This window comes from Thermobia domestica, chromosome 12 (assembly GCF_964235325.1).
Source record: "Thermobia domestica chromosome 12, izTheDome1.hap1.1, whole genome shotgun sequence".
Lineage (NCBI taxonomy): Eukaryota > Metazoa > Arthropoda > Insecta > Zygentoma > Lepismatidae > Thermobia > Thermobia domestica.
This window is the reverse complement of record NC_137465.1, coordinates 182,877,937-182,905,791: the sequence shown is the minus strand read 5'-3', so window position 1 is coordinate 182,905,791 and position 27,855 is coordinate 182,877,937. Positions and strand designations below refer to the sequence as shown.

The following is a 27,855-nucleotide window of genomic DNA, read 5'->3' as shown; positions in this document are numbered from 1 at the left end:
GTTACGGTAAATGCAACAATGCGTGGCTTTGATCAAAAGTTTACTTGTCTTTAGGTTTTCGATTATAAAAATAGCTTTTCATTACTTTACCCCTCCCATTTCAAAACTCGTAGAAAACGCTGGTGTTCTTAGTTATTCAACACATATTTTTGGCGTTCCAAGCTAATGATAATTTTGTATTTTGAATTTGAAATTCCTCATTAACTATGAGGGTACATAACGAAATGTCGATATTTTCTGAGGGTGCAAAACTCGTAGAAAACGCAGGTGTTCTTAATTATTCAACACATATTATTGGCGTTCCAAGTTAATGCTAATTCTGTATATTGAATTTAAAATTTCTCATTAGCTGTGAGGGTACAAAACGAAATATCGATATTTTCTGAGGGTGCAAAACTCGTAGAAGACGCTGGTGTCCTTAATTGTTCAGAACAAATAGTGGCGTTCCAAGTTAATGGTAATTCGGCATTTTGAATTCGGAATTTCTCATTAACAGTGAGGGTACAAAATGAAATATCAAAATTTTCTGAGAGTGAAAAACTCGTAGAAGACGCTGGTGTTCTTAATTCTTCAGTACGAAATAGTGGCGTTCCAAGTTAATGGTAATTCGGCATTTTGAATTCGGAATTTCTCATTAACGGTGAGGGTACAAAATGAAATATCGACATTTTCTGACGGTGCAAAACTCGTAGAAGACACTGGTGTTCTTAATTTTTCAATATAAAATAGTGGCGTTCCAAGTTAATGGTAATTCGGCATTCTGAATTAGGAATTTCTCATTAACGGTGAGGGTACATAACGAAATGTCGACATTTTCTGAGGGTGCAAAACTCGTAGAAAACGCAGGAGTTCTTAATTATTCAACACATATTTTTGGCGTTCCAAGTTAATGCTAATTCTGTATTTTGAATTTAATATTTCTCATTAGCTGCGAGGGTACAAAACGAAATATCGACATTTTCTGAGGGTGCAAAACTCGTAGAAGACGCTGGTGTTCTTAATTCTTCAGTACAAAATAGTGGCGTTCCAAGTTAATAGTAATTCGGCATTTTGAATTCGGGATTTCTCATTAACGGCGAGGGTACAAAACGAAATATCGACATTTTCTGAGGGTGCAAAACTCGTAGAAGACGCTGGTGTTCTTAATTCTTCAGTAGAAAATAGTGGCGTTCCAAGTTAATGGTAATTCGGCATTTTGAATTTTAAATTTCTCGGTAACTGTGGGAGTACAAAATGAAATATTGGTATTTTCGGAAGGTGCAAAACGTACTCTATCTTATTGCAGGTTGAAACTTAAATTTTCCTTTTGTGGCAAATTTCGAATTTTGAATTTTTAAATATTTTCTCGGTTAGGGTGATGGTACAAAATTTTTGAAAGAGGGTGCAAAACGGTGCAAAACTACTAGATGATGATGGTATTGTTTAATCTTGGAAATGAGTTAGTGGTTGAAATACCATTAACTTGGAACACCATTTTGAATTTTGAATTTCTCAGTAATGGTGAGGATACAACATTTTTAAAGCAAGGTGCAAAACGGTGCAAAATCGGTGCAAAACTATGAGATATAAAACAATGAATTTTAGGATGGTGGCGCTCCAAGTTAATGGAACTGACTAGCTTGCATATCAAAACTATGATAACTAACTAAATAAAACAAGTGTTCGGTACTGTTCGAGAATTGAGTTCTTGTATTTGACAACAATCAAGCAATTCATGCTGGGATTTGTTTGACCATTTGCTTTAGCACTGTTCATTTGACCTTAAACTAATACGACCTAAACATGATTTTATGCATGTAGTATTCAAATAGAAGGTCAGTTTAGTAAATTTATCTACCATCATCATGAAATCTGTTCAGATTTTGAAGCCCATTGAAACTTACCGCTCCGTGTACATGCACGTATTGCACATACTGTAGTGCCGGCCCTGACCATGTATTTTAAAACCTAGTAATTAAAGTGCTATATTGGATATAAATAAAAAGTTAAATAAAAAAATAAATGTTTGTTTAGAAAAGCAAGATTATTCTTTAATCTTGATTTACATATCAGGTAGTCTAAAAAGTTTTGAGCCTTTTGAGCATGAGATGGTGTTAGGCCCCAAATCTCACGGTATATGAGCCGCAGCGAGTGAAGCTTAATGTCATTTGAAACTGATGGTTGAAGCTAGTATAGATATGTAAAAAAACATGTTGAAATTCTTATGCAATGAAGATGAGAGAACTTTACGCAGAATTGCGCTAGAGTTTACAACTTCATTTCGATGAAGGCCTAAATGTTGCGCAGGCCCGTGGAGATATTTTTTGCTGTTTATGAGCAACATAGATTATCAAAAACAACAGCCAAAAGATTCTTCAATCGCTGTCGTTCTGCAAATTTTGATGTCCAAGATGGTCCTTGCAGTGGGAGATATTTTCAAAGCAAAAGGGAATGATATTTTGGCAAAAGTCTAGCAACATCAGCATTTAAGCAGCTTGGCATTGACAATAACCTAAAAATCTATCACCATAGAGTGTTAAATTATTTGGAGAAAGTTAGCTTTAAAAAAAAAAAAAGTCGACGTGTAGATGCCACATGATCTGACTTAAAAACATTTACTTGATTGGATTTCTACCGGCGAATCTATACTAAAACGTAGCAAACTCGACCTATTTCTGAAGCGGTTTATCACCTATGCGAAGTAGACCGTGGTCAAAGTGAGAAGAAATTTCATAGAGTAATGAATGTATTCCTTTCTCACACCTAATTTCCTCCCAAACCCAGTCTCTCTAAAAAATCATCTCTGTACAATATGAATGTATGTATTTGTAACTTCACTAAAGTACAATAACAATGCTAAAAACAATGTTCAGTGGACTGTAAAGCTTGATTCGTACACCACATGAATGCAACCAAATATAAATCCACTGTATTTAATGATTACAACTTCAATTTGCACACAAAACATATACACGAGAATAAACATGTTCACAAGGTCTTTAGTTGTAAATGATTGTGATTGCGATGGCTTATTGTTTATGTTATGTTATATGATTTTCGACCATGATATATGGTCCACCAAAACTTCATGTTCTTTCTGCCTCCACACTCACACACTTCACCAAACAATAGAATGGCGTTAAGCAACTTGAACACTGTTGCCAGCTCAAGGCACACACACTGTTAAACACACAAATAATCCCAAACATACTCCCCCCTGTTGGTCAGCTAAGGTCTGACCAAATAAAACAAAATGATATATATAAAAAACGAAACAAACACAAAACTTGAAACAATGTTACAACTGTACTTATATTACTCAAATCTCAATTCTAATCCTTGTTATATGGTAATGCAACTAGTTTCTTGATGGAACGTTTATATGTTCCAGTTGTAGTACGAACCGTCACTACACGAACTAAGAAATCCTTTCCTGGGAACACTTTTTCAATGATGCCCAATTTCCACTGCAAGGCAGGAACGTTGTCTTCAATCAGCAAAACTACATCTCCGACCTTGAGATTGTGTTGTGGTGAAGTTGTCTTAGAGCGTTGTTGAAGACCATGTAAATAATCTCGGGACCATCTCTTCCAAATGTGTTGTTTTAGTTGTTGTATCTTCTGCCAACGAGATAAGCGGTTGTATGGTAGATCGGTGAGGTTAGGCTCTGGTAAAGCTGTAAATGCTTCTCCAATTAAAAAATGTCCAGGGGTGAGAACACTGATGTCGTTAGGTTCACTTGATAGCACTGTAAGTGGTCGAGAGTTGAGACAGGCCTCAATCTGTGTGAGTAATGTTACAAACTCTTCATATGTTAACACTGTACCCTTTGTAATACGAACTAGATGGTATTTCATTGATTTTATACCGGCTTCCCATAGTCCTCCAAAATGCGGCGAATTTGGTGGTATGAAGTGCCACTGAATTCCTTCGGTCGATGTAAAATCATGAACTTGAGAACTAAAAGGATCTGATGAAAACAGCTGATACAATTCTTTCAATTCGTTGTTGGCTCCAACGAAATTTGTGCCATTGTCGCTGTATATATTGAGACATCTTCCTCGTCTGGCTATGAATCTGCGTAAAGCTGCTATGAATGACTGCGCACTAAGATCTGTTACCAATTCCAGATGTATTGCCTTGGTGGATAAACAAACAAATAACGCAACGTATGCCTTACGTACAGATCTATTTCTAACTGCTCCTGATTTTATGTAAAACGCTCCAGCGTAGTCCACGCCTACGTTTAGGAATGGTCTGGCTTGCTGCACACGAGCTGCTGGCAACTGTCCCATAAGTTGTTTTGAACCACTGGCCTTTAACTTGAAGCACGTGAAGCAATGATGGATGACTTGTTTTACCACCTGTTTGCACCTGATGATCCAATATTTCTGGCGTAGTGATGATATTAATAATTGGGGTCCAGCATGAAGTAATCTTAAGTGTTCTGCTTCAACTATAAGTTTTGTTAAGTGTTGATTTGAAGGCAGAACTATTTGATGTTTGGCGTCAAACGGAAGCTGACTATTCTCCAATCTTCCTCCAACTCGGATCATGCCTTCACTATCTAAAAATGGATGTAAATTGTTCAGTTTACTTCTTGGCGGAACAATGTTTCCATCACGAAGATGCTGTAATTCGCTGTGAAATCCAATTTCTTGTGTCCATTTGATGCAAACATGGAGCGCTGTATGGAGTTCTTGTACCGAAAGACCTTCTGTTAGTTTGTTTTGCTTGTGTCTGATGTTATGAACAAAACGTCTACAATATGCTATTGTCCTAACTAACCTTGACAATTTTGAGAATCTTGCTATGGTTCCATTGCACCAGTTGTCTAAAGTGACTGTCAATGTTATGGTTCCCTTACTTTCTGGAACTTGATCTGGTTGCAATGAATCTTTACTTGTGACTGACCAATTAGATTCTAAACTAGAAAGCCATTGTGGACCGTGCCACCATAATGAATTGTCCTTTATGGAAACTGCATCTATTCCTCTTGAAATCAAGTCTCCAGGGTTGTCTGAAGAAGTTACATGTTTCCAACAGCTAACGTCAGTTAAGTCTTGAATTTGAGCCACTCTGTTGGCCACGAAAGGTTTCCATTTATTACACGGAGAAGCTAGCCATGCCAACACGATTTGGGAGTCGGTCCATAAATGGACGCTACTTATGTTCAATTTTAAAATTGGTAAAATCTTGTGAACTAATTTTGCCAAAACAACTGCTGCGCATAACTCCAGACGTGGGAGAGTGATTTTCTTGACTGGGGCCACACGTGATTTAGCACATAATAACTTAACTGATATTTCTCCTTGTTGATTGATCGATCGTATATAAATGCAAGCTCCATATGCTCTTTGAGAAGCATCTGAAAAATCATGGATCTGAATCTCCGCTATGCTTCCTTCTACGAGTACATATCTGTCGAATTTAATCTGATTGATTAATGGAAGTTGCTTGTACAATTGAGTCCATTTCTTTGTTAATTCCATTGGTATACTGTCGTCCCATTGAACCTTTTGCTGCCACAATTCTTGCAAAAATATTTTGTATGAAATGACAACTGGTGAAATTATTCCTAATGGATCGAATATAGTGGCAATGATGGAAGCAATCTGGCGTTTAGTAATGCACTCTTGAACCTTCACTGGTGACGTCTTGCTTTCAACGAGAAATATATCCTTGTCTGGATGCCATGACAATCCTAATGCCTTGACGCCTTGGCCCTCATGGAACTGGATTGGACGCTGCACTTCTCGAAGCTCTGGCGAGATGGATTCCAATAACCTTGGATCATTCGAACTCCATTTCCTAAGTATAAAACCTCCCTTTCCCAGTAACTCTATCAATTGCTTCTGGACCTCTAGAGCTTGCTGTATGTTGCTCATGCCACTACAAACATCGTCAATATAGAAATCTCGACGTAATATTTCTGCTGCTACAGGGTAATTATGCTCTTCTTCGTCTGCTAATTGCTGTAGGCATCTTGTGGCCACAAATGAAGCACATACCGTACCATACGTTAGTGTTTTCAACTCAAAAACTTGAATCAGTTCATTTCTAGATCTTCTCCACAATATACGTTGTAATGGCGTGTCTTCTGAATGAACATTGACCATGCGATACATCTTAGCGATATCTGCAGTGAATACTATCGAATGAGTTCTAAAGCGCAAAATGATAGAAAACAAATCTTGCTGTATTGTAGGACCAACTAAGAGAATGTCGTTGAGGCTTTTTCCGCTGTCAGATTTTGCTGAAGCATCAAACACTACACGGAGCTTCGTTGTAGAGCTTGTGGGCTTAAAAACTGCATGATGTGGCAAATAGTATGCAACGCTGACGTCCTCCTTTTTACGCTCATCTATCCTTACCATGTGACCAAGATCTTCATATTCTTGCATGAATTCCGTATATTTAGCTTCAAAGTCCGGGTGTTGATCGAATCTTCTCTCCAATTGCTTTAATCTAACCAATGCCTGCTGATAAGAATCGCCTAAAACTGTACGGTCTTCAAGCAAAGGCAATCGTACAATGAAACGCCCTGTATAATCTCTTGTTGTATTCTGAACGAAATGTCGCTCACATGCAAGCTCTTCGCTTGATCTAGGTGGAACAGTAATTTCTTCTAGTTCCCAGAATTTTTGTAGTTGTTGCTGTAGATCTATGTTTGTCTTCACAAAACATGTTGTTAATGGAATATGGGGGTCACGTTCTTGAGGAATGCGTCCTGCCACGATCCATCCCAATTCTGTCTCCTGAAGCACTGGAAAATCACCTGGCCGTGTTTTGTGCCCTGACTTCATAATTATGTAGAATACTTCCGCACCTAAAAGAATATCTATGTCTCCAGGCGTATTAAAAGTAGGATCTGCTAGAACAGTGTCCTTGGGAATGTTCCAATCGTCATAATTAATTCTTTCTTCCGGTAGTTTACTTGTAATGTGAGGGAGAACTGAACAACTTATATTCAATGAAAATGTGTTAACACATGAATGGACACTAATATCTACAGAGTACTTTGTATTAGAAATTGCTTGATTTATACCTTGAATTGGAGTATACTGTCTATACCGTTTGATGTTCAATTGTTGCACCAAATTCTCTGTTACGAAATTGGTCTGACTAGCACTGTCTAGAAGCGGGCGACAAGGAACCAAATTTCCCTTGTTATCCCTTACTTTTACTATTGCAGTAGATAACAACACTCTTGCGTTAGGCTTAGCCTTTAAAGCACAATATGACACTTGCCCTAAATTTTCACTGGGATCTGAGTTGTTACTACGCTCTTGCACCGCGCCACTGCTTAAACTTGGAAACCGCACTGATTTGTCCTTTGTTACGTCTACATGCAATAATGTATTGTGTTTTTTGGAACACTTTTTACAACCTCTCGATTTACAATTCTTCAAAAAATGATTACTTTTCAAACAATTCATGCATAATTTATTTTTACGAATGCACTCCAATTTTTGGCTGTGTGCCGCATTCACAAAGGACGAACAAGAATATAAGGGATGCTGGTTATTACAAAATTCGCATGCATTTGAAAATGTTGATAAATAAGTCTTTGATGACTGAATACTTTTTGTTTGCTTGTTTTGTACGCTACTACCCTGCTTCACACCATCAATACTAGTTCTCATGTTCTCAAGCACCTGACAACGTTTCTCGAGAAACGAAAAGAATTCTGATAAAGCAGGAAAATTAGAATTCGTATTTTGAAGCTCCCATGACTTTCTAGTAGTTGCGTCTAATTTTGATACAAAGTGTTGGGTCAAAATTACGTCTGTGAGGTTTACGTTTGGCTCAAGTGCTTGTAGCGCATTTATATTGCTAGTAGCTGTATTTATAAAAGCGCGAAGTTCACTTACATTTTCTTTATACACTGGCTTAATTTGTAATATTTCGTGAATGTAAGAAGAAGCAATTAGCTTTTTATTTGAATACCTGTCAACGAGTAATTGCCATGCTACTGAATAATTTGTTTCGGTAATTGGTAAATTTTCAATTAGATTTAACGCTTCGCCCTTAAGAGAAGTTCGGAGGTACTGAAACTTCTGTACTGTGAAAATGTCTTTATTCTCATGAATAAGAGATATAAAAGTGTCCTTATATGATAACCAATTTTTACAATTCCCGTCAAATGCAGGCAACTGTATGACCGGTAATTTAACTTGTGCGCTACTGCTAGTGTTATTATTAACAGCTGATTCTTTATTTCCATGCTTTAAAACAAGTGCTTGCATTTGAGCCTCTAAAGAAAAATACACATTTTCAATTTCTGCACGAACGTTTACTGCTTCCGCTTCGGGTTCGATTTGATCAATTTCAATAGTGTCTTGCACCTCCTGCAAGTTTGACCAGACGTTTTTTAGATGTTTTAAGCGTGCACGTATTTCTTCTATATTGCCTTCATTTGGATCAAAGGCCTGAACAAAAGTGTTTATTCTGGTTAACTGGCCTCTGTATGCAGATCTTTGCCTTAAAAGACGCTGGTGTGATTCACTCATGATTAAATGCTACGCAGAAATATGAATAATAAAAAACTACTGACCTGCAGATGATGTTTTTTTTTCTTTTTTACCTATGAAATATACTCCAGAAGCCTGGTCCTGGTACAACAGCTGTCCGCCTACACAAAACGTGATTATTGTCCAACGTACGTGATAGCACCACATATAGGCCAACACAAACACATTTCTCTTCACAACAGCACAGAACAGTTCTCAGAAATCTTCGCACTCATGTGGCCCGGATAGGACCAAATGTACAATATGAATGTATGTATTTGTAACTTCACTAAAGTACAATAACAATGCTAAAAACAATGTTCAGTGGACTGTAAAGCTTGATTCGTACACCACATGAATGCAACCAAATATAAATCCACTGTATTTAATGATTACAACTTCAATTTGCACACAAAACATATACACGAGAATAAACATGTTCACAAGGTCTTTAGTTGTAAATGATTGTGATTGCGATGGCTTATTGTTTATGTTATGTTATATGATTTTCGACCATGATATATGGTCCACCAAAACTTCATGTTCTTTCTGCCTCCACACTCACACACTTCACCAAACAATAGAATGGCGTTAAGCAACTTGAACACTGTTGCCAGCTCAAGGCACACACACTGTTAAACACACAAATAATCCCAAACAATCTCTACAAAAAAAAAAAAAAATCTGTCTTTCTAAATTCAGTTCTCTCTAAAATTCTTATATCCATGCTTTCATCCCAAAAGACAGCCGTCAGATCCTAGAAGCCCCTTAATTCGAGCTAGATCCCCTACTATTTCCTACTGGCGGCTAGAGTGTAAAAAAGAGTTAAAGCCGATATGCCGAAATCTTTCCTCCCTCTTACACTTCCTCTTCAATAATCTGTGGCACAATGCACACTGATACCCAGAAAGGTTATGCTATAAGTTTAGTGTGATATTGGAATTGCATTGTGCATCACAAGCTGCTTCCTCCAGGAAAAACGATAGACTCAGACTTGCAAGGTCTTACGGAGAGTCGTTCTGACTCATTGTTAGTACCATACTAAATAGTTCGATTAACATATCTTTCCTGCAGTAGTCAGGCTTTTAGTATGACGCTAATCATACCTCAAAACGACTCTGCATAAAACAGGTACTATCTAGAATTAGCGTGAGTAATTCAAAGCAATTCAAAAGAAATGGCTGGGGGAAAAAATGGTGACGTATACCAAACTAACAACACCAGACCTCATACATTTTTAACAATCCGTCAGAATTTGCGAGAACTTGGCTTGGAGATTCTAATGTATCAATCATATAGCCAAAAACTGACATAATCTGACTATCATTTGTTTCGGTGTTCTCAAAACTTCTTTACTGGTTCTAATTTAGTTTAAAAAGAGGCCCATGTTACTTTTTTTTTTAACCAGAGACTACAAAGTTATAGCCGAGACTATAGCGACGGCATTATGGTGCCCCCCCCCCAAAAAAAAAAGGTATGAGAAGGTCATCGAACAAAATTGTGCGTGTACGGTTGCCTAACGTTATTCTCAAACTGTATACTCAATTTTGAACTCCAAAGCCTCTATACATTTTAGATAACTTCACATATGGAGTACCGCGTACACACACAATTATTTTTTCTTGGATAAGAATTGGTTAAGAGTTATGTCGTGCGATTTTTTTTTCTTTTTCCTTCAATATAAAACAAAGTACCAACGGACGGAAATTTCAAATTCCTGAAGAACTATCAATGTCTCTTGTACTAAAGCTCCTCGGATAAAACCGAAGCAAGAGTAAATGGAATCTATTCGAGTAATGACACAGCAGGTATTTTGCGGGTATGTGAGAATCTCTTTGGACAGCTTGATTGGTTAATCGTTCTTTTGTTTCAGCGTTCTTCATCGCCTATTCCATTTGCAGAATGGTTTGTCATTACTTGTACAGTCTGAGACAAAAGGTCTTTCCGTTTGATAAAATATATTTTGGAAATAACGGTGGTATGGCAGTAACTTACAACATTGGTATGCCTGGAACGTACAGAAAATTATATTCGTTTTAATTTACTGAAAACTGTACCCAAATTGTCCTTTCATTCTGAAGTTATTTACGTAACTACATAATTTCATCAAACGAAAAGTAATTTTGCCGCTGGCTGTACAATTTTCATTTACCATGAAACGAAACACTACACCAGCGACTGGAAAATTTAATTAAATGTAATTCTGGCTGCATAATGTGCAGTGGTGAGTTATATCTGATGGTTGCGATATTTTTTAAGTTAGAGCGTAATAATCGATAGTTTGGTATCAAGTAACTCAAGTGGTAGAGCGTCGGCATCGCATTCGGGAGGTCACGGGTTCAATTCCCGCTCCGACCATCCTGACTGGGGTTTTCCAGGGTTTTCCTCAGTCCCACTAGGCAAATGGCGGGATGGTACCTACTAAAAAGGCTCTGGACGATACTTTCCAAAAATCCTATATAGTTATGGTTGTTGTTAGATATCCAGTATAAAATGGCCTGTGAGTTGTATCTGGTTGATTGTTAAATAAATAAATAAATAAATAAATCAGGATACATCGAGAATAGCGATAATCGAGGTATTTTATAATATAAAAGATAGTGGAATAACGATATAGAACATGTATTTTAAAAGAAGCGGTGATTATTTAGATAAACAGCATAATTTGAAAATATGTAAGTGTGGTTGCGTCTGAATAAAATAAATTTCTAATTGCTTAATGAATTTTCCTCCGTACATACAAGGAATTATTCTGTAAAATAACGAAACACGTTTTAAAATTATTCTTAACTTACTGCAAAAGTCAAACACAATATGGAACGATTTACAAAAGACAAGGAAAACACAAATTAAATAATAGATTTTGTTTTATTCAACAACTAGTAAATTTTGTTTTACAAAAAAACTACTACTTTCATTTAATAAAAAAAAGTCCTTCTTTCAGAAGGATAACATACAAATTTCTTATTTTTTATATACAAACATATGTACATAAATAAATTTCAAATAAAGTTACAATACAACCTGAGTTTTTTTAAAAAAAATTTAGAGTAACCAGTTTACTTACGTTAAATAATCCTTTATGGGATTACTCATATAAGGATTTAACTATTATAAGCTAACAAAAAGAATAATCCGTCAATATTTTCAGGGTCTCAGTCTTCGAACGTTAAGTTTGTTGTTATTACGTAAAGTTTGTTAAGGTCGTCTGTCAGTCTTTGTAATGAAGTCGGGCAGTCTTAATATTTCAAGTCTATAGTAAAGAAGATAATTTGTCTATTATTGAATAATAAATACGTAGGGCAGTAAAAAAAAAGTTACGATAACAGGTTGAATTTAAACGAAAAAAGAATTGGTTTTATCTGTTGAGCTACGGTATTTTCATATAAATGTAGACAAAAGTTTACAAAATACAGAAATTTACACTACTGGTGAATTAGGATAGGTGATTCTAGATTTAGAAAAAAGATTTTTAACTTAAAACCTCACGTTAAGATGAAAGGATTTGTTAAGAAAGTTTCAGAAGTTGTATGCGTGCCATCTACTGGGTAAATGCAATTACGGTAATATAGATTCTAATTGAAATCTACATACTAATAAAAAAACAGATACTACGTAACTACACTTATACCTTTGGTTAATAAAAAGCATAAACAATATTGACTCTCATCTAGTATTTTATAGATATACATTAAAATCAAAAATTCAGTAACGATAATACAAATTTAAAAGTTACTTAAGGTAGATACTTCCAAAAAAAAAAAATTCTTAAGTTAGATACTTCAGAAACATCGCTAGATGAAGTTATGTACTGAGGTTTGATTAGATGTGCCACGAGATAAGCGTGTTAACATTTCAAAAAAATAAAAAGTATAAAATGACCAGAATCTAAAAACAAATTGTTTCGTTTTGAGCAAAAATTAATAGCACTTGTTTGGTGAGTTAAACCGACCACAACATCCGTTTTCAAAAACAATGGATAACATTCTTAAAAAAAAAAGTCACGTGATAATTACTGAATTTTATATATTAATCGTACGTCATGTGTCCTTTTGTTCTCTGAGTCTTCATGTCACAGTCCACTTATAAAAATCACTATAATCACAAAACATATGTACAGTATTCCTTCTTACGTCAAGTCTGTAGTGTGTAGTTTTAAAAAAAAACGCTTCCGGTGTTATTAAAGATAGCATGTATAAGAAAAACGCACAATAAAAACAACACTTTGTACTTCTTAAATGTGTTCATAAATAACGAATAATAATATTAACCAATAAATTATTATCAATAACAAATAACAAAAAAAAAGTCTCTCAACAATATAAATTAAATTTAAATACTTGAGGGTTTTATATTTTTGTATTTTTTTTAAATGTACTTAAATATTTTCCCCACTCTCATCCTTTTATTATGTGTGAAAATTCCTGTTTATCCTTGTGTTAACTTCCTTGTATCTGATTGCCGTCTGCAGTTCCCAGAGTAGGAATTTAGTTATATTACAAATCTGAAAAATAAAAATAATAAATAAATAAATAAAAAAGAATAAACATTTATTAGACGAATAATTGAAGATAAACTAAAACCACCAGCAAAACTAGCAAGTGATAAAAATAGTGACTAGCGAAAGCTTTGCTAGGATCATGCAAGTACGACTTATAACATTTGGTGATCCGTCCGTCAGTTACTCCACATGTAGAAACGAAATTTTGAGTTGTGTATTATTTTGCAACAGTTGATCCCAAGAGACATGGGCAATTCGAAAATCGGTTTTCTTTAACATTCTTATGGGAGTAAATATGGATATTATCCTTTCTTGATAAACTACCTGCAGTGCTGCTGAGATTAGGGGGTTATTATAATGTTCAGGATACAAAATACTAATTATTCACGGAATACAAACGCTGAAACGAAACTTAAGGACGTTGTACTCGACAAATTTAAAGACTTAAATATTTTCCATTTCCAAATATTCATTCATTTTACTAAAGTTCTTATGTGGGGGATGTAGGGATAAGTGGAAATACAAAAAAAATAAATAAAATCAAACCAATTCTGCACGTTGTGTGACAAATGAAACTCCTTCGCCTAGAATACATTGTAATACTGCTGCTTGTTCAAAGAAAGTCTTCTCTTTTGCATAGTTTTGCATAAGAGTTAGCTAGCATGACTTTTTTCACAAATAATAATAATGATAATAATGTATATGAATGCGGAAATATTCGTGATAATCAATCTCTACTTTGAGGAAATAATTTTTATATGATTAAAGAGTCACTTAATTATCTCGAAGTGCTACTAAAAGCGTAACCGTTGATAATTACGTGTATCTGCTCACTCGTTAGGGAGATTGCTATACCGCTAATTTTGATAAGGCAACACGTAACCTATAACATGGAAGTAATATTCTAATAAAATAATTTTCCCAACGTATTTAAATGAAACGTGTTTCATTACACAGTGGGATTGCCTAATCTTTATAAAATGAGCGCCTGGTGTAAAGGCGGACGGACGGTGCTCAAGCCTGTAGCTAGGAGATGGCTAGAGCAGCTCACTCCTCTGCAACCACGACAATTAAGGGCACCGATCCTGGGGGCCCGGGCCCCCCAAAACTCATGCGAGCCCCCCTAGTGTATTTATGAATGTATTTTGGCATAATTTGAATGCAATTTGTCTTAACATCCTCATATATATACCTTCTGCGTCTGAGTGGGTCCCCCAAATTTACAGAGAAATCGTCGCCCTTGACGACAGTCATCAACTTCCCTTGAACTTTCAGTTGTTTCTTTACATAAATATTTGTTCAAAAACCAATCTCTTTGATTTGGTTGTGAGGCACAATAGAGAATTCAATATAGAAATATTGCTCTGTTATCATATCAGTGTATATCCTTATTGACTCGTTAACGATTCCTTTCGGTGTTGAAGGAGGAACGAAATTAATAATTTCTTGTTTTCAGAAAGGAGAATGGTGAATCAGTCGCAGAGTAGTGATGTCTCGTCTGCTTCAATGTGAGATGCCCGTGCGTGTTCTCGAGATTCTCCCATATTCTCATTTCAGTATTTTCTTTCATTAAATATCTGTACGATTTACCATACAGTGCATAATCATAGGACCTAAATCTGAATCGTTTTCTTTTTTAAAAAATTAAGAATTGTATTTTGCCGGAAGCAGCATTTCATTTATCATGCTTACCTAGCTACCGTGGTATTTCCTTTTCTTCTTCTTTTCATAAACGTTCCGAATGGTTTTTGTCTTCAGTCCCTATGTAGCATACATACGGTACTCATTCAAGTATTGTAGTTCTGTTAAAGGCTTTAATGTAAGCTACACGTATAAGTACACGAAGGCAATAGTGATAGTAATTTTATTTAGTACCTTTTTACGTAAATTGACATTGTTTGCAGCTAGAGCTAATAAACTAATTACGAACCTGACCTTACTAATTACGGGTAACGAACTGACCTTACGAAACGAACTTTAGTGATTGTTCAATGATATAAAAGCGCAGTGATTTGATAGTAGAGTGCTAATTTACGGTATGCAAGTTTATTTTACGGTAAATATTTTATTTGTTTTAGCATTTTTCGTTTCTGACTATTCCACTATCACAAACTCAATATAATTATAGTTTACAGTAAAAAACTGTAATTTGAAAGAATTCCGTGAAGCTTTCAATGCGCCTCAAAGAAGGAAACCGATACATGACGTCACGTCAAAATGCTCGTTTTTGTTGCCGTGACGTAAGCAGTGCATTTTTGTATTTGTTTGAACCGTTGTATCTCTGTAACTAAGAAATATTTTTCTGTGAGATTTTTTTGGACTAGTTGTACACGATGGTATTAAATTACAAGTTTTTTTGATCAGAAGGGAAATGTCCATTGTTATGATGACTTTACGTTGCAAATATTAAATTATAAACGAAACAACAATTTCTTTTTCATTATGACGATATAGTATGAAATAACGTTATATGATTCATAATAAATATTGGGTAGAGGTTGGTCAGTGCAAAAGGCCTAATATATACCACGCTCACTTAAAATTTCGCTGTAAATTCAGTACATGGCATTGTAGTCTTTCTTTGGTTATAAATAATGTAAAATGAAAATGAAATATGTAAGTACGTTAGAAGAAGATTTAATTTGTGAGAGCCAGAACATTGTAAAATTAGGACAGGAAACGAACATTACTTGAGCAAATAACTCCTTTACTTCCTCGAAACTTACTATACCGTATGTACGGACAATGCGAGATTTCTTTTCTAACTTCTCACGGGTAACACAGATCTATCTTACGTACACCAAAGTACCTAAGCAAGGTATCCATTCACGAATAACAGCATCTTCAAGATTGTAACAGCGAGAATTCACAAATCGTTATGGCTTTGTTATTATTCCTACAAAGAAGTGTAGAACATATGCTTCACTGTAAGCACTGTGTGTAACTGTTAGAAACACTGCATCGCCGTTAAAACACAAAACTATGAAATTAAATGACAGCTTTCAGTTTTACGTCCCATGATTACGCTGGCTAGGCTAAAGGAGAAGGCGATGATTCGACATGAATGAAATGGGAGGAAACGGGAAAATGAGAAAGAAACCCACGTACATGGTTTGTCCACCACAAAGTTCACTTGGCGGGAGCTGGAATTGAACCAGAGACCCCACTCACCAGGTGAACGCTCTACCACTGAGCGTTCCAACATAAAAAAAAATATATACTAACCACTACAAACATACAATAATTAATCGTAGAATACTAACATGGCTGAAAATTCACCCATGGAAAATTTCAAATCGTTGTCAGTAGAGGCATAAGCGTCGCAGGTGTCTGAACTTCCAGATATGCTGCCCAACCTTAGTGTGATTTGTGTTGACATGCGTACCGTCACCGGCGTTCTATGTATCTGCTATTCTGTGTATAAGCGATATGGGTGAAAATTCACCTGTGTAAGTATTTACTTAAGTTCTAAATATGATTAGTTTATATATTATCTTTTTTATTTTTCTATAGTGCTATGGTATGCAATTTTGTATTAAAGTATTTATTTAGATTTTTTTTTTCAAATTTCAAAAAATGACATTGGATCGCATCAAAAGAAAAATCTTATTTTGCCAAGAAAACATTTAAGGAGAAAATTACCTTTTACGATCTCTCACATCTTTTATATATTTTTAATATATTATTGCACATTTATTATGTTAAAAACTTTTATATAGTATCTTTATTATGTTTCCAATAGTATTGTATGCAATTTTGGATTAAAGTATTTATTTGGAATTTTTTATTTTTTTTTTTCAAGAAAATGACATTGGAACGCATCAAAAGAAAAAAATCTTATTTTGTCAAGAAAATATTTAATGCAAAATTTACTTTTTACGACAAAAAGTATGTCATAAGAACTAGAGATATATTATCTTACAGACTCGTCACATACTGAAAATCTTAGTTTTTTTTTTCAAAATTATGCACCAAAAAATTATTTGGGTGAAAATTCACCCGTGTTAGTATCTATAGAGTATTAAAACATGTAAGTACAGTACGGTTAAAGAAAGAAAATTCTTTGAGCGGAATAACACACATCAACTGTTATAGTCAATGAACGAACTATATGTTTTTTTAGAGTCATAGTTTTTTAAAACTGATTTTTCGAAAACTACGCATGAGTTATTCACCTTCTAGCAGGTTATTTTGTTCATCTCGCTATGATAATCTTTTGACATATTGTCTTAACTGGACGATGTTATATCTGAACAAAAACTAAAGTTAAGAAAAGTATATATTTAACTCATGTTTTGAGTTATTTTTCATCAACCATAGGTCTACTATGTAATGTCAACAGGTACATACATAGCAATTTATTTTGTTGAGGTCCAAACATTTTTGGGAGGGAGGAGTCCAAGTATCAATATGAGGATAAAATATATTAAAATCTATAACAAAAGAAAATCATCCTTAAAATTAGACTAAATTTACAGAAATGTAGTTATTTCGGAATGGGGGAGATCCGAACCCCCAGGACGCAGCCTCTGCGTACGTCCCTGTCCCTGACTGTCGGTTTCCTAGAGCCGTAATGGGAAACTTGATGAAAAAATATACTTCACACTATCCGTTCAAACTTAATACGTGGTATGAGTACCAAACAGCATAAATTTTTATATTTTAACTTTTTTTTTTGCTGGAATTTTTCAAAAATTACGCATGTCTATTTAAACTCGCCCATGTCCCCTTATTCAATTGAACAAGTTCTATTGAATGGAATATGTTACATCTTTGGACTTTTTTTGTTAGAGCTGATAATGGTATAGAATATTTCCTATTATGTTTTGTCTGATTTATAAAGTTTATTCGCAGTAGATGGTAGTAAACAGCCAAAAAGAGTGATTGTCTTTAACAGTGTATAAAGACAAATAACAGGAATAATTTTTACCAGATTTTTACTCAAGTTTTTTCTCTTTAGTTCATATATTTCGACTAACGTAAGTTTTGCAATTCACTACTTCTAGTGGCATCTTTTTCCTTAAATAATTGTATACATGGGATGTATATCTCCCATGGCAAAATATTATTTCACCGAGTCGATATTTAAAGGAGAAATGGATAATACAAGAACTTAGACCTAACATAACGTAACCAAATCTAACATAACTTAAGCTAAGCTAACCTAATATTAGTAGAAATAAGCGAAATTCTGTCATTTTTTTCTGGAAAATTGTGTTGGACCCCTATACTAACATAATGTAACATAAACTAACCTGACCTAAACTAAACTAATCTAATGTGAACATAAATAACCGAAATGGTAATAGTTTTTAGAAACAATTACTGGACCCCTTCTCCTAAACATTAGATATTTTTCGAAACAAACTTTTGTTTTTCAAAATAATCAATAACAAACCATTGATTCTGGTTTTGAATCGAAATCTGACCTTTGAGAAACTAGAAAACAATCAACAACAAACGATTGGCTTGGATTTTGAATAATAAGTTTGAAAGTGTGAAGATGGCTCCCAACTTATTTCGTAAAAAATTCTTTACGTTCTTTGAAACAAACGATTTTTTCTTCAAAACAATCAACAACAAACGCAAACCAAATTATTGGCTTCGGTTTTGAATCAAAATTAACACTTCACATAATTTTGGTTTAATCATTAAATCCGCATAATTTAGAACTACCACAGTTTCAAAATGTGCAAGTCAACACACTTGTTTAGGATTCAAGATTCACTTAGCATTTATTAGTTTCTTGTGTCATTTCATAGCCTACTTGGAAAGCAAGACGTAAATTAACCTTACACAGCAATTAAGTTCGTTGAAATCTTAACATCAACAAGCAAAGGCACAAATGAATGTCAGTTGATTACAGAGAATGGTGTTGAATGTCAAAAGAACAGAATGAGGACATTGTAGTATGCCAAGTGCAATCATAGATGGCTCATTATGTCTGTATGTACTTCTCTTAATTAGTAACAAGTTTTTGTGCAAACAGCTCTTGTTGCAACCTACATTATGGTTAGGTCTTTCGAGTGTTCTTTACGAATCAATTTGTGTTAAAGATAGATGTACTTTCTTCGCTTTAAGATATGTACATTACATTTCACTTGTCAACAGTTAATGAGAAATGAGAAGTTAAATAAGTTTTCCTTCTAAAAGTGTAGATATAGATTGTACTTAGCTAGATCTCCCGAAATCACTCAAAACAATCTAAAGGTACAACTACTGACAATCAGTGTTAGTAAATTGAGGGAAATCTCTCTTCTAAGGGAACAAATGACAATTAGTGTTCATAGATTGGAGTAGAAAGTACATTATTAGAAATACGGATAGAAGATACAGTAAAAGGCAAAAGATTTGTTTGTAATACGAATATAAAAATAATAGATAAAAAAATTGTTATTCTGCATTATAATGATGTATCCATTCATAATAATAAACACTTATTGGAAGTCTGTTTGTTGTTTTATATACGCGTAAGTATTATCAAGATAACTGTTACTATTATCCTATCAAATAACTATGCTAAGGGACAGTGTTATGGAGTTTGAAGGCTCCGTTCCAATTACCCTTTAAAAGCTGTTAGCTAATGAGAGGGATGCAGGCGTTGCAACGTTTTGTCTATCTTGTTGAAACAGGGGCGACATGTATCTGATCTGCTCACGCTATACTGTGTGTGTGTGTGCTTAGTCACACCCCTTTACGGCATGGCAACGTCGTGTTACAGCTTTCCGTTTCATTTGCCTAGCCCACATGCCATCAACGGTATTCCACACTTTAGTAAATTTTCCCATAGTGGAAAAAGTTTGTTCTTAATTGATTTTCTTTAGCAAAGCTTTCTTAGAAGTACACGCTTCATTTACTCAGCGTTTAATGTATTTGTTAAGTCCAAACTCCCAAATTTGATGGCCAACAATTCTGAAACCAACTGCGTCCATTTGACCAAGGTTGAATTAGAGATATACCTTAATGGCCTTAGGATCCATATGAAACATTATGATGTGAATATGTTTGATTACCGAGTAATTAGCCATCCCATTAAGGGTTTGAGCTTATGCAAAAGTAAAAAGTCCCAACTCTTATTTTGATAACCAATACTTCGGAATTCAAAGATCTGTAGGCATTGATATTTTATATGCGTACTAAGAGCGGATGATATTTGTCTATCGAATATCATGTTGAAGAGGAAACTCAGTTCTGACAACAGAATGAAGATTTTAACAGAGTGTCAAAGTGAGTGGAAGTTTAAGCAGAAAGTGGAATGTAAACAATAGAGGAATTATTATGATTGCGGAGAACGTTTATACCAAAATGTAGAATATGAAACAATACTTACCCTTCAGGATTTACATAGCTCCAAATATACTTTTTTTTAAGCTAATTGGTGTCCAAATGATCTTACTGAGTGGGCGCATATGCGTTGTAAGCCATATTATGAGCAGCGGTCTCATCATAAGATCTTCTGTAGTGTCCTCCGTGCCCGTGTTCCTCATGGTGAACCTCATACGTGACGCCCTTATGAGAGAAGAGTTTCTTGAGACCAATGATTGCCGCCAACAGGAGAGCGATCTTGCTGAGCAGAAGGGCCTTTCCGACGAGGAGAACCAGGGCTCCGAAAGCTAAAGCTCCCAAAATACCTGCCTTCACTTTCAGAGCAACCAAGAAGGGCAACAACTGTTTACTCTTGCCTCGAGCTGAGGAAGAAAAAATAAATATATGCATAATTATGTTGCTAAAACAAGCTGGAAGACAAGTGTAATAAATGATTAGTTCGACATTACTTGTTTCGAAATCGAAATATTCCATAAGGAAATCGAAAATTAATCTAATAAATTACAACTTTAGTACCGTCATGAATTTTCCAACGATGAAACTGCATTAACGTCGGTCACTTACATTTATGATCCATACTAGCTGCTGCTCTGCTCCCTCTTAAATTTCACTCATGCTCACATTTGATATGTGAGTTTGAGGTGGATTAAAATCAGGAATAGAGAAGAGTTTTTTGAGAGTTAAGTTTGAGCCTAAATGAAGAGCAAAAGTGTTCCGGGAACGAGTTTAACAGGGTAGAGTTGATGTACCTTGAAGAACAGACTATTTCCAGGCTATGATTGGGATAAAACGAGTAACACAACTGATTTTAGAAACCAATAGGTTGCAGAATGTAATACATTTTCGGTAGTTTTGAGATTTTAATTTTGTATACGGTATTTTACTGTGAATAGTTAGAAAAGAACTGGCGAAAACATAACTTCCATTTCTAGAATCAAATTAGCGGATGCGGCAATTATACTGTTTCTTCGCTAAGGCTTTATGGATATTTTGAAAATATTTCATTGGTCTCCGTAGCACACAAGAGTACAACGTTGAACTGTCAAAGACATTCCAATTATCATACGAAATGTTGATTGTATGTTTCCGCAGCATTTAGAATGTTTGGAGTTTTCCTTACAGATCTGCAAAAGTAAAGAAGCAGGAGTTCCTCAAAATTAATTACTAGGTCTACATATCTTGTTAATTACTACATATCTTGTCTGCTGACAGGAAGTATCAAAAATTATTTCCATGTTATTCTTTTGCTTCTAAAATATTTGATAACAAAATATTAGCAACATATCTAGAGAAAAATACAACGATGTCTGTAAACTTGTCAATCTAACAAAGTGATCGAGTTCCACAAAATGAAAAGTTGTCTTTCCAGAAAGAGAAAAGCCATCTATTGACTAACTAAGAATCAGAAATTAAAAATGAGGGACAATAATTAAATATAGAGCAGTATTCATTACTTTACAGCATTCTTTCTGCAATTTCATTGATACATGGGCGCCCTAGGGGGATGGCAGGAATCCCCCTTAGCTCACGAAAATGTACAAGTAATATAGAAAATCACGTATATTAAATACCAGACGTAACATAGCAACCAACGGAGATGGCCTTCCCCCTGAAAAATTTCTTCGGGCGCCACTGGTTTGATATAGTACAGAATATGATACTTCTAAGAATAAAGGTTTTTATTTAGTCCTGCAGTAAGCGACAGTTAAATCACAGTACAAAATTATTTTAATGACGAATAGCTAACATTATGTAAAGTAATTAACCTTCTGATTAAGTGATCGTCAATCTCCAATAGATCCGGATGCGTCACTTTGGGAGAGACAGATATTGCCTCCAGAACGATGAGCAAAGGCTCAAGACACGGAATGCAAGTTTTACATCGAAACAGAATAAGCTAGTGGACAGTGGCAGATCTAGGCCGGGAAAGGGGAAACTTGGCCCCCAGTTTTTGGAGTGACAAAAATAATTTAATCTATTATTTATATAGTTTTGAATGATTATAGTAAACTCATGATATATCTGTCATACGTTGGTTCTGGCTCTCCTCCAAACTAGTTTTTACCTTCTAGATCCAGTTACTTCTCTATACTGGTAGTGGAATATATAATAATTAATTAAAACAAACAAATATAAAGAAAAAATAAATTTCCAACAAATAATAAACCAATGTTCTCTTTTGTTTTTATATGTTTTGTTACAGAGCGCAGTTAATTGCAATGTAATACTTAATCGAGCATTTGCAGTATTTAAAGGTGGCCAAAAAAAGGTAGATAAGTTTAATGCTGCAATTAAACAAAAAGGAGCCTTTACTCCGGAGTATCGCCCCTCCACTCTTTGTTATTTGTTAAATCATCCTTTGAATACAATTAATAAATAATGATAATAATCATTTTAGCTGTACGACAACAAACACAGAACACGAATTAACTAAAATTGTCGTACTTTAAAAAAAATGTCAAGAGATGAGGAGGAAGTGCTAAAAATTCAGTACGGGATTTGTATGGAAAATTTTTCACTGTTAAAAATAAAGTAAAAGCTTAGAATTTTTGTTATTATTTGTTCTCTGTATCGCTCCCTGTATTAATATTTTAATACCGTTGTTTCGTAAAGTTAGAAGTTATAAATAAAATCATAACTTACAATCCAAAAATGTTTGAAGAGGAATACAAGAGAAAAATCTAAGTATTCATGTGTTCATTTTATTTTATATTAAATAAATAACTAAAAAATGTTTTGAATAAAATGTTAGAACAGGAACATACACCTATATAGGCAATATACGTCTAATAGATGACAACATGATTAATAGTTGATTATTCTAAAATTTTGAAAAAACCTTATGGAATTTTGACGTTTCTTCCAAAGCTGATAACAATAATATAAAATAATAAATCAATTATGTCATTATATGATAAATAGATGGCACTCTTTATGTTTTAATTATATCTTAAAGTTTTCTAACTTAATTATTTTATATTTCAACAAAAGTGCAAAAGTGAAACGGAAAAAAAATAAGTTTAGTTTTGTGTATTCTTCACTACTTCTTTTTATATACCTTTTAATTTCAGTTATAGATTAATTTAGTTCGATCGTATTAAAATAGTTAGAATTAAAATATTAAAAGTAGAGGAAGTCTGGGCTAACTAAAAAGTGAAATTGTCGAGGACACATAACGTTGCTGGCTGAACTTGGATTCCCGATAGGGACAGTAAATTTTTTATATATAGCTATATATAGGAAAAAGGTAATGCCGAGAAAATTTCCAGAATTTATAGACTATCTGCGAAGAGAAATTTCAATGTAGACTCTATCGATGTTACACACGAAATACAATAACAGATTCAATTCCTTAAAGAAGTGCACGCAGGTTAAAATCACACTTGCTTTCATGTTAAAGTGTTGAGTTAAATTTTAAAACATGAAGCAAATTAAAAGCCTTGGTAACTGTGAAATGAAAGGTCGTTATGAGGGATTTAAAATTAAATTATTTTGCGTTGGAATATATTTAATATTTTAATTGATGTTAAGTGTTTTGTTGCCATTACAATATAAAAACTAAACGGTTATTGGTAATAATGCATGAAAATGCAGTTGAAACTGTCTATGACGGATAAAAAAGGAAAATTATATAAATGAAAGAAACGTTCTGAGAACCAAACGATTAAACACTTAAATATGACTTGCATAAACCGGAGACCTGTATAACAAGAAAATAGGATTGTTTTCAAGGTATAATGGATTTATTGTTTCTTTACGAATGGTTACGCTCTGGATTTCAAGTTGCCGGTATGTATTTAGACGATTTTTTTTTTTTTTTTTTTTTTTTTTTACAGTTTACAACAGTACAAAAACACTAGAATGTAAAATACAAATACGTATGAATATTAGTATTTGTTGTGAATACCGTTAAGTATTAGATTCCTTGATTTATTGATTGATTTAACTTATGTTTAATGCTTTGTTTCAGCACCAAGGTTGAATGATGTCAAACCTACTTTTTTAAACAGCGGGAAACGGGAAGGCTTACCATTGCCAGCAATCGAACCCGAGACCATGCCCACAAAAAGCATACTATTGTGCAATTTGATTAGAAATAATACAGTAAAACAAATTCAAATCAAGTCCTGGATATTCTTGATCGTAACAGAATCTATATGCAACACCAATACAATAATTTAATACAATATTCAGTTATGTATATTATTATTCGATAAAACACATAACTTGTGATTTCTTTTACATTAAGTATGCATGTTGTAAGTTTTTTACATGTTCTTTTAAATTACGTAAAATGTAGAAAACAAACAGGGAAGATGAGATGTTTCCAAAATCGTATATCGTGATAGACAGTTTTTACTGTATTCTCCTCAAAAGTAATGTTAGAGAAAGATATTCTACGCTCAGAAATTTCGATAAAATAAGCTATGGCACAAGAGAGAAATCGTAATTGGAAACACTATATCAATAAACTTAATTATAAATATTTTAATGAGAATATTAAATTATTTTAAAATATTTTCATAGGAATATTAAATAACGTTAATTTTGAAAAATTCTAATAGGAGAAAAAAATTGTTAATTATTTTCAGAATAAAGCTTTAACTCTTAATTACTATTGTAAACTTGCGTCATGCCCGTCACGTTCTTAGGATCAAATTGGACCAAAGGTTAATTTTATTTTTTCTGTCAGAATAATTATTAAAATTAAAGATAACAACGTTTCGAATATTTATTAGAAAGTACTAACCAAATCCCTGAACAAGGTAAATTACTGGGAATTAGTTACTGGAATAAGTTACTGTATATTCTGGCTAAATTAAGCAAATTGTGATTAAATCCCATGCAGTAAATTTACTTATTACCTAACATTACTTGAATTTACCATGGTAGAATAGTTTTGATCCTCGATCAAAGTACATTTGCTTCAGTTTGTTGGTTTGAAATGATTTAGTCTGTTAAAATTTTTAACGATTTTTTTAGACATATACGCTATATAAGGCTTACACTTATCGCTTAATATGATAGGACTTATCTGAATTGAATGTACTTTCATCTGGATTCGAACACAAAGTCTTTCATACCAAAAGTTAAAATGCCAATCATTTGAACCTCAGAATGGCTTTTGTTCGATTATAAGTTTCTTTTTTCTTTTCAGAACCTAGATTATACGGGACCCACATCTTAAAGTAGAATCTGAACTAAATATAATCCTACCGGGAATCGAACTAAGTTCTCCCCATTATAAGGAGACATTCAGCTACTGGGAAACACTACATTTAGTTCGAATCCCATACCTAACTGAAGGTCATATTGTTATTTAGTATCCAGTGACTGGACTTAAGGGTAGTCACATTAGCAAAAGTCCAAATTTTATCTCTCCAAGATAAGGGAAGAAAGTTTCAAAAAGCAAAAAGCTTATATAAGAATTACTACGTTAGATAAGTACATTTCCTCAGCTTATAACAATAAAATTCAATTTTTTTTATCAATATGACTTCCCTCAGGATCCGCCACTGCTGGTTTGGTATCAGTACTGAAACTTAATATTGAAACACAAACCAAACTTTCTATAACAAATAACGCATGCAGCGTATAAATTAGCATGCCTATTTTAATGTTAAACAAATAATACTTTTTTATTTAAAAAAATAAAGAAAAACTTACCTTCAGCAATGGCCTTTCCTGCTCTCCATGAAACTCCAAAATTGATGGTACCCTCTTGATCAGGACTAGTGTTCAAAAGAAGGTCAGTTTCTGGAAGAATGTTCCATTTCAAGCTCCTGGACTTAACGAATGCAATCAATTTGTCAACCAGAAGATTAGTCAAAGCAGAATCAACATCATTGGCACTTCTGGGAAGTGTAGATTCTACAATGGTCTCCTGCGGAGTAGAAGTTTGCGTAATTTCAACCCCTTCCGTGATCTGAATAGAGGCCTTCTTTAACAACTTATTCATGTAACTAATAAGTTTGAGCTTGATACAAGCTGAAGTTTCACGCTGAGCACAATCAGTATTCAATTTGTGCAGCAGTTCATCCTCGAAAGGATTCGAACTAATAACGTTATTGGCAAATCCACGACCTTCCGCTGCAGCAGCTGCCGGTTCTGCAGCTGGTGCTTCAGCTGGTTTTGCTTCTGCTTCGGAAGCTGCCGCCACTGGAGGTGCCGGTTCCGGTTGCACTGCAGGCATTTCGGACGACGGTGCTGGCGATGGTGTACTTGGAGAAACATTGTCCACTGGTGCTGCACCCTCAGCAACAGGGTTGCCCGTTGAGAGGCGAGCTAATAAGAAAACACACAAAAACGCGTATGTATAACTGGCCATTTTGTTTTGTTGTTGTTTTGATAACAAACACTAGAGTTCCTAAGAGTTTAGAGCAAAATGTCTACAGTTTTTTTTTCTACACGATTTTTTATGGTATTTAGTTGACCATTATTTTGCACGCAATCACTAGAATAAACACTGCCTCTTTGATACCAGGCGAATTGCACTTCACCGGTTCACCGCGTCGAATGATGCGTAATAGTTAAAAGATCTGGTTTTTATGTGGACCTCGTGTTGAGAATAACCAGTGAAACAGGTAAATGATAACGTTTCCTTACAGTATACATACAATAAACTTGCCGACACATGTGTGTGTATTTGTGTATGAGTATGTGTGTGTGTGAGAGAGAAACTGGTAGTATCATCGCGCGCGCGCGCGCACTACGAAAAAAGAAAAAAGGCAAGGTCTTCTCTGACCCTATAGGTGGGTCAATGGAGTTGGTAGAGAGGGAACTTGCTCTGTAATACTTTTTTTTAAAAAAAACATTGTTCATTCTTCTTCTCGTTAAGAGTTGAAACAACATCCGCGTGGACAGCAAACTCTCCTTGGCAAAGGGTCAAAAACTAAACGGTGACATCGTTGGTTGCAGGAAGTGACTTTTATCTTACAGGGTCCCTTTTCGTCTTCAAATGTAAAACAGTCGCAGCACATCAACATATAGCTAGAAGAAATTCGCTGCCGGCACTTCTTTTTAACAGATACTCAGAACGCATACATATTATATACATTGCCACATTCACATGTTAGTAAATTAAAAAAAAAAAAAGAACGAAAGAAAAAATGCGGACACGCGGATGAATCTAAAAAGAATCTGATAGGCGTGTATCTTCTTGTCCTGTCAGACAAGAAAGAAAAAAAAAAACTAACGACATTTTCTCATAAAAGATATGAATGGCCCTGGAACTCGAAATACTTGTTCCGGGCACCGAAGACACGTTCTTCTATAGGTGCTGCCCTTACGGCTAAAATCTCACGTACCTAACAGTGTAGCAAATCGAGAATAATTTTTCCTTTATATATTTTTAATGACATACATTTTCCTATTCATCACACCTGGCATTTATCGGATGTATAGTATCGAATATTCACGTGGGTCTTCAAGGAAATACATAATAACATTCTTCTTGATATAAGTTGGAAGTAAAGATACAGTATTTCTTTCATATCTTCTGTATTATTATTACTTCCGTGATCTATACGTACCCAT

General features: G+C 34.5%; 2 protein-coding genes across 2 annotated transcripts; both read right to left on the bottom strand.

Moving 5' to 3' along the window:
* Positions 1–3,311: 3,311 nt before the first annotated feature.
* On the bottom strand, positions 3,312–8,492 carry LOC145666204 (uncharacterized). Its single transcript, XM_081733272.1, has 2 exons — positions 7,595–8,492; positions 3,312–7,324 (listed from the first exon to the last, which is right to left on the bottom strand). Exons 1-2 carry the CDS (start codon positions 8,490–8,492, stop codon positions 3,312–3,314), a joined length of 4,911 nt encoding a protein of 1,636 aa, XP_081589398.1.
* A 4,157-nt stretch (positions 8,493–12,649) lies between these two features.
* On the bottom strand, positions 12,650–26,915 carry Osi3 (Osiris 3). The gene is made up of 3 exons (XM_081734461.1): positions 25,987–26,915; positions 20,324–20,681; positions 12,650–12,996 (listed from the first exon to the last, which is right to left on the bottom strand). The coding sequence occupies exons 1-2, from the start codon at positions 26,645–26,647 to the stop codon at positions 20,386–20,388; spliced, it is 957 nt and encodes a 318-aa protein (XP_081590587.1). The 5' UTR covers positions 26,648–26,915; the 3' UTR covers positions 12,650–12,996; positions 20,324–20,385.
* Positions 26,916–27,855: the final 940 nt, after the last annotated feature.

What these genes read in the sequence shown, in the direction of transcription:
- LOC145666204 (XM_081733272.1), bottom strand. Translation starts at nt 8,492, where the DNA reads ATGAGTGAATCACACCAGCGTCTTTTAAGGCAAAGATCTGCATACAGA. An exon ending in TATTGATGGTGTGAAGCAGG is followed by an intron (nt 7,325 to 7,594) that starts GTAGTAGCGTAC and finishes TATTGCATGTAG; the next exon opens with ACGTAACAAAGGACAAATCA.
- Osi3 (XM_081734461.1), bottom strand. Translation starts at nt 26,647, where the DNA reads ATGGCCAGTTATACATACGCGTTTTTGTGTGTTTTCTTATTAGCTCGC. An exon ending in AGGAAAGGCCATTGCTGAAG is followed by an intron (nt 20,682 to 25,986) that starts GTAAGTTTTTCT and finishes TTTCTTCCTCAG; the next exon opens with CTCGAGGCAAGAGTAAACAG.